Raw genomic sequence first — 6,972 nt, forward strand, 5'->3', positions numbered from 1 at the left:
TCAAGTTTTTCAAAATATTCTAATTTACTGGCTTTTACCTGTATGTTGCAAGAATGGGAAAGAATTCCACCTGAAAAGCTTCAAAAATGTGTCTCCTCAGTTCCCAAACGTTTACTGAGTGTTGTTAAAAGGAATGGGCATATACACCCCCCCAACCACCCCACGCCTTCACCACCACTTGATTCCCCTCGGGGTGATGGACGGCTGGCAGCGCTTCAAAGCAGCAGTCGACCTCCAGGGACCCAACTCCCCGCCCCTCTGTTGCGAGTTGTTGTGATTAAATGTAACATGTTTATGTGTGCATGGCATGGACGTTTTTCCCCACTCCAGACTAGCCCCCCTTAGGAGCCCAGTCTAGATTGTATTTTTTTTACTCATCTTCTCCCCCAGCGTTTTACCTTTTTCTCATCTTTTACGGGGCGCCTTGCGGCGACCCATCAGCGTTCCTGTTCTGTAACCCTGTACACTGTTTGTTCGTCTAATCTTGAACGGGTTTGTGCTGAAAACATAGTTCCGTTGTACTTGTGTAATGACAATAAAGTCCTATCCTATGGTAGATGAATTTGCCCCTGTGACAACTTTTTTGCAACGTGTTGCTGCCATTAAATTCTAAGTTAATGATTATTTGTCAAAAAGAAAATACGTTTCTCAGTTGGAACATGAAGTATCTTGTCTTTGCATTTTATTCAAATGAATATAAGTTATAAAGGATTTGCAAATCATTGTATTCTGTTTTTATTTACCATTTACACTACGTGCCAACTTCACTGGCTTTGGGTTTTGTATATAATTGCCTTTTGACATAAGTAAAATTGCTAAAAAAGTTGTTTTCCCACGCATGCGGGCCTATTATAAAAGATGTTTTTGATTTATGAGCAATTGTGCTTCATTATATTTATTTCATATCCATACTCTACATTTTGAAGGAGGTTTTTACCCCGCATCATTTTATTGCGTCATTTGTCAGACTCTGTGCAACAATTGGCGATGAATACGTTCAATTTGTTGCGGTGGCATTCTAAATAATTCATACAGTCTGGAAGAGTCGTAAGAGGTAGAAATCTAACCAATTTGGGACAAATTGCTGACTGCGTTGTTTTTATTGATCCACCGAGGGAGCGGCTGATTGCCTGTGGGTCTGATTACTTACTTCCATTCAATTTGCCCGTTCCCCCGAGCGCCCGCACACATCACTGATGACTTATTGTGGCCTCCTATGGTTCGGGGAAGCTTCATGTCCGTTTCAAGCTGTGAGCGCTCTCATGTACTGACGACAGACGTGTGGATACATTGACAGACGGATCATTTGATAGGTTGATAGTGATTGATGTCCTGCATTGTGACAGAGAATAATGTGTTTTCTTTCACTCCAGCGCAGTTCATTTGTCATCTGTCTTCTGTCCCCAGCTCTCTCTCTCCATGGAAGCTCAGCTTGGTGCATCATGGGACTCCATCAAGACAGTGGCAGGTACAACATGTGAGGACTGAGAGGCGACCATGGAGACGGACAGCTTCACCTCCAGCCCGGGCGCACCGGGAGTCCCCGAGGAGTACGCGGGCCAGGCTTGGTCCGGCGATGTTGGTCAGGCGTGGCGGTTCATGCCGTACTCGCTGGGCTTCCAGGTGTCCATTACCGCCTTCCTCATGCTGGAGCTGGTGTTGGGTTTCAGCAGCAACCTGACGGTGCTGGTGCTCTACTGCTCCCAGTCCAACTTGGTGGACTCGGTCAGCAACATGGTGACGGTCAGTCTGCACGTGCTGGACGTGGCGGTGTGCGTGCTGTGTTTGCCCCTCACGCTGGCGGTCGTGCTGCTGCCCCCGGGGCCCAACCTGGCTCTGCTGTGCTGCTTCCACGAGGCCTGCGTCACCTTTGCCAGCATCGCCACGGCCGTCAACATCCTGGTCATCAGCCTGGACCGCTACGACATATCGGTGCGGCCGGCCAACAGGCTGCTGACCACGCGCAGGGCGGCAATGCTCCTGGCGGCCGTGTGGCTCACATCCGTGGCCGTCTTCTTTATCCCCTTCCTGCAGGAACACTTGTCTCGTGGCGAAGAAACCGGAAAGAGATCCCTGGAGACTCCTTTGTCTCTGTCCTCCAATGTGGTGCCGGCATGGCACAACCGGACACTCTTGTGCTTAGGCGGGCAAGGCAGCCATTTAACCCCGGGTACATATTACCACCTCATCCTCCAGGTTCCCATATTCTTCACCACCGTCACGGTGATGTTGTTCACCTACTCAAGGATCCTGAGGGCTTTGAACATCCGCATCGGCACCCACATGAAGAAGAACCAGAGGTTCATCGGCCCGTCCTGCACGGGCCTCCACAGGAAACCAAAAAGAAAGAAGACCAAACTCCAAATGCTGCAAAGTGCGGAGCCAGAAGGGGAGCGATGCACCGCAGATGGCACCAAACAACTGAGTCACCCTCCTCTGATACCTTCTTCATCGCCCACTCCCACGGCGACGTCCCCCCCTGCGCTCTCTTCTTCTGCCGCGCTGGTGACATCAGTCACAGGCGCCGCCCCAATGGGTGTCCAGGCCTCCGTGTCGGCTATTATCGCCCTGCGTCGAGCAGTGCGGCGTCACCGGGATCGACGAGAGCGCCAGCGCCGTGTCTTCAGGATGTCCCTCGTCATCATCACCACCTTCCTGGGCTGCTGGGCTCCTTTGTCCGTGGTCAACATGCTCATCCTGGCCGTAGGCCCGAGCGACGCCCTGGTCAGCCTCCGCCTCTGGTTCCTAGCTCTGGCTTACGGCACCACCGTGTCCCACCCGCTTCTCTACGCTTTCACGCGGCAAAAGTTGCGGCGCGCCCTGCGCGCAAAGGTGAAGAAGAGGGTGGTGTCTCTGCTTCAGGTGGACCCGTCGCCGGGGGGCACCGTCATACACAATTCTTGGGTGGAAAACAGAAAAACCAGTCGTAAGGTGCGGCTGGAAGCGAGCGAGGGTTCCGAGCGCTGCCTGGCAGAAGCCGTGTGAGACAATCCCAGGGGTCCTAAAGAAATAGGACCGGGGGAAATTAATAATAATAATAATAACTGGGATTTATATAGCGCTTTTCTAAGTACCCAAAGTCGCTTTACATGTAGAACCCATCAAACATTCACACCTGGTGGTGGTAAGCTACTTTCATAGCCACAGCTGCCCTGGGGTAGACTTACGGAAACGGCCCCTCCGACCACCACCTATCATTCATCATTCAATTCACCGGTCTGAGTGGCACCGGGGGCAAAGGGTGAAGTGTCCCGCCCAAGGACACAACGGCAGCGATTTTTGGATGGTAAGAGGCGGGGAGCGAACCTGCAACCCTCAGGTTTCTGGCACGGTTGCTCTACCCACTACGCCATGCCGCCCAATGTGATTTTTTTCCTGGGGTCACAGAATTCCTGCCACGGTCATAAAAAACTAGAAGAGTGTCACAGATGTGTTTCATCACAGTCACTTTAAAGCAGTGGTTCTCAAACTTTTTTTCCCACCAAGGACCACCTCAGAAAACACTCCCCGAGAACCACCATAATGACCAGCATTAAACTACAGTAGTGTAGTAGGCCTAAGTGTTCACTAAAAACAAGGCAGAGGTTTTATTCAACAATATTTACGGACTATAGAGTGCACCGCTATATAAGCCGCACCCACCACATTTTGGTTTCATTTTTAATTTCCATATATTAGTGAAGTGAATTATATTTATATAGCGCTTTTTCTCTCGTGACTCAAAGCGCTTTACATAGTGAAACCCAATATCTAAGTTACATTCAAACCAGTGTGGGTGGCACCTGGGAGCAGGTGAATAAAGCGTCTTGCCCAAGGACACAACGGCAGTGACTAGGATGGCGGAAGTGGGAATCGAACCTGGAACCCTCAAGTTGCTGGCACGGCCGCTAGAGATGTGCGGATAGGCAATTATTTCATCCGCAACCGCATCAGAAAGTCGTCAACCAACCGCCATCCACCCGATCTCACATTTGATCAGAACCGCACCCGCCCGTTGTTATATATCTAATATAGACGATGCAAGGCATTAGTGAGGTTATAAAGCTTTTGCCTGTTAAAGAAAGGAGACTGATCCAATGCAGCACAGACATTCGCGTGCCAAGCTGTCACGACCCAGACGCACACCAGTGCGCAATCATATCGGAGCCGCGCTGAGCGCACCTCCAAGCGCATCTCGCTGCCGGCGACGGCCGGGTATGGGTCCGACGCTCCAGCGCCATCCATTTTCAGGGCTAGTTGATTTGGCAGGTGGGTTGTTACACACTCCTTAGCGGGTTCCGACTTCCATGGCCACCGTCCTGCTGTCTATATCAACCAGGGTGAGCCCCACCCCTTTCGTGAGCGCACTGCGCGCGGAGTGACCCCTGTTACGCGCCCCCGGCAACAGGGGTGGCGGGCAGGTAAGCTGCGCGGGCGGAGCGCGCGGAGTGACCCCTGTTACGAGCCCCCGGCCACGGGGGTGGCGGGCAGGTAAGCTGCTTACCTGCTGCGCGTGACGCCGGCCGCGGCGAAGGCGGACGAGGCGGGGTGTCGGTGCGGTGGGCGCGGTGGTGACCCTGGACGTGCGTCGGGCCCTTCTCGCGGATCGCCTCAGCTACGGCTCCCGGTGGGGCCTTCTCGGGGGAAGGGGCCTCGGTCCCGGACCCCGGCGAGGCGTCCCTTCTCCGCTCCGTAAAAGTGTCCATCTCTTTTTTTTTTTTTCTTCTGTTGTGGCATATGCAGCAGGTGCCTGCTCGTTTTTCGTATGTGGGTAACAACATTTAACTATGTATATATATTTCCGAATTGGTTTAACTGCCACCCGCCTGAATCTATTTAAAATCTAATTTTTTTTTATTTCAACCGCCCGACCCGACCCGACCCGCGGATAAAATCTAATTTTTTTTAATTTCATCCGCGGATAATCCGCGGACTCCGCGGTTGTGCCCGCAAACCGCGCATCTCTAACGGCCGCTCTACCAACCGAGCTATGACGCCCCGATATTAGTCGCACTGAACTATAAGCCGGAAATATATATATACGTTGCGAAATGAATATTTACACAGATGTTTATTTACATACCTTCATTGATTTTTTTTAATGGTGTCAGTAACACGGTAGTAAAACAGCTAAACAAACAAAACAGAAGTCATCATCATGGACCCACGACTTGCGGCAGCTAAACAGACTCAATAACTCCACGGTGACGTTTTGGTGAATTTATCAAACTGAAACAATACAAACACAATGCTATCGTAAGTTAATAATAATAACACAGACACTTGTAAACATGTTAGCTAATGCTAACGATGCATGTACAAATATGCATGCTAACACTCCCACTAAACAAACAGTTTTAGTTATATTGTAAAAACTACAAATGTTGCTTGGAGTTATAAATGAAGAATCCGTACGAGGAGAAACGCTATGGACGGTTAGAAGACCAAACGGCACTTGTACTTCCGGTTGAAAGCAGTAAATGGAGGGAAACTGCAGTCCAAAAGATGGCGCCGTAGCGCAAACAAAACACTTTCTCAGTGTATTTGCTTGTTTTAAAAAAAAAAACTTTTTGTATTATGGCCGTCAGCGAAGAAAAAAAACACAAATTAGCCCCACTGTTCAAAGTGTAGGTAAAAAGTAGCGGCTTATAGTTCGGAATTGACTGACTTGTAACATTACACACAGTTTGAACAGTAACACTGTGTTTAAATATAGGAAAATAAAACCTTAAATAATGAATCAAATCTTTGGCGTACAACTAGATGGAGCCTGTGTACCACAGTTTGAGAATCACAAATGTGTTTCATCACCACTTTAAAGCAGTGCTTCTCAAACTTTTTTCACCAAGTACCACCTCAGAAAACACCTTCATGACCAACATTAAAATACAGTAGCGTCGTAGGCCTTAGTATTCATTAAAAACAAGGCCGAGGTTTTATTTAATGTTTTTGGCCACTGTAACAGTAAACACAGTTTGAACTAGAGATGTCCGATATTATCGGCCGATAAATGCTTTAAAATGTAAAATCGGAAATTATCGGTATCGGTTTCAAAAAGTAAAATGTATGACCTTTTAAAAACGCCGCCGTGTACACGGACGTAGGGAGAAGTACAGAGCGCCGATAAACCTTAAAGGCCCAATCACATAATATCTACGGCTTTTCATGTACAGGTCACACTGAGGGTGGCCGTATAAAGACCTTTAACACTGTTACAAATATGCGCCACACTGTGAACCCACACCAAACAAGAATGACAAACACGTTTCGGGAGAACATCCGCACCGTAACACAACATAAACACAACAGAACAAATACCCAGAAACCCTCGCAGCACTAACTCTTCCGGGACGCTACAATATACACCCCCCCCGATACCCTCGCCCACCTCAACCTCCACATGCTCTCTCAGGGAGAGCATGTCCCAAATTCCAAGCTGCTGTTTTGAGGCATGTTAAAAAAAATAATGCACTTTGTGACTTCAATAATAAATATGGCAGTGCCATGTTGGCACTTTTTTCCCCATAACTTGAGTTGATTTATTTTGGAAAACCTTGTTACATTGTTTAATGCATCGCAACAAAATTAGGCATAATAATGTGTTGATTCCACGACTGTATATATCGGTATCGGTTGATATCGGAATCGGTAATCAAGAGTTGGACAATATCGGAATATCGTCAAAAAAGCCATTATCGGACATCTCTAGTATTATTTGATCTTTTCTCCGAGACAATGGCGCCTTATGTAGCCCGTAGTTTAGGTCTTAATCAACTGGTACTGTATTTTTCGGACTATAAGTCGCACCGGCCGAAAATGCATAATAAAGAAGGAAAAAAAACATATATAAGTCGCATTTTTGGGGGAAACTTCCTCATGCTCTCTCAGGGAGAGCATGTCCCAAATTCCAAGCTGCTGTTTTGAGGCATGTTAAAAAAAATAATGCACTTTGTGACTTCAATAGGCATGTTTTTCCCTAACTTGAGTTGATTT

The 6,972-nt window shown here is 48.3% G+C and overlaps 1 protein-coding gene across 1 annotated transcript; it reads left to right on the top strand.

The window, feature by feature from the left end:
* The first annotated feature begins 1,599 nt into the window (after positions 1 to 1,599).
* LOC133570660 (G-protein coupled receptor 22-like) lies at positions 1,600 to 2,985 on the top strand. The gene has a single exon (XM_061923348.2). It carries the CDS (start codon positions 1,600 to 1,602, stop codon positions 2,983 to 2,985), a length of 1,386 nt encoding a protein of 461 aa, XP_061779332.2.
* Positions 2,986 to 6,972: the final 3,987 nt, after the last annotated feature.

The sequence above is a fragment of the Nerophis lumbriciformis genome, linkage group LG28, assembly GCF_033978685.3.
Source record: "Nerophis lumbriciformis linkage group LG28, RoL_Nlum_v2.1, whole genome shotgun sequence".
Classification (NCBI taxonomy): domain Eukaryota; kingdom Metazoa; phylum Chordata; class Actinopteri; order Syngnathiformes; family Syngnathidae; genus Nerophis; species Nerophis lumbriciformis.

Coding starts and splice junctions, on each gene's coding strand:
- LOC133570660 (XM_061923348.2), top strand. CDS start 1,600: ATGCCGTACTCGCTGGGCTTCCAGGTGTCCATTACCGCCTTCCTCATG.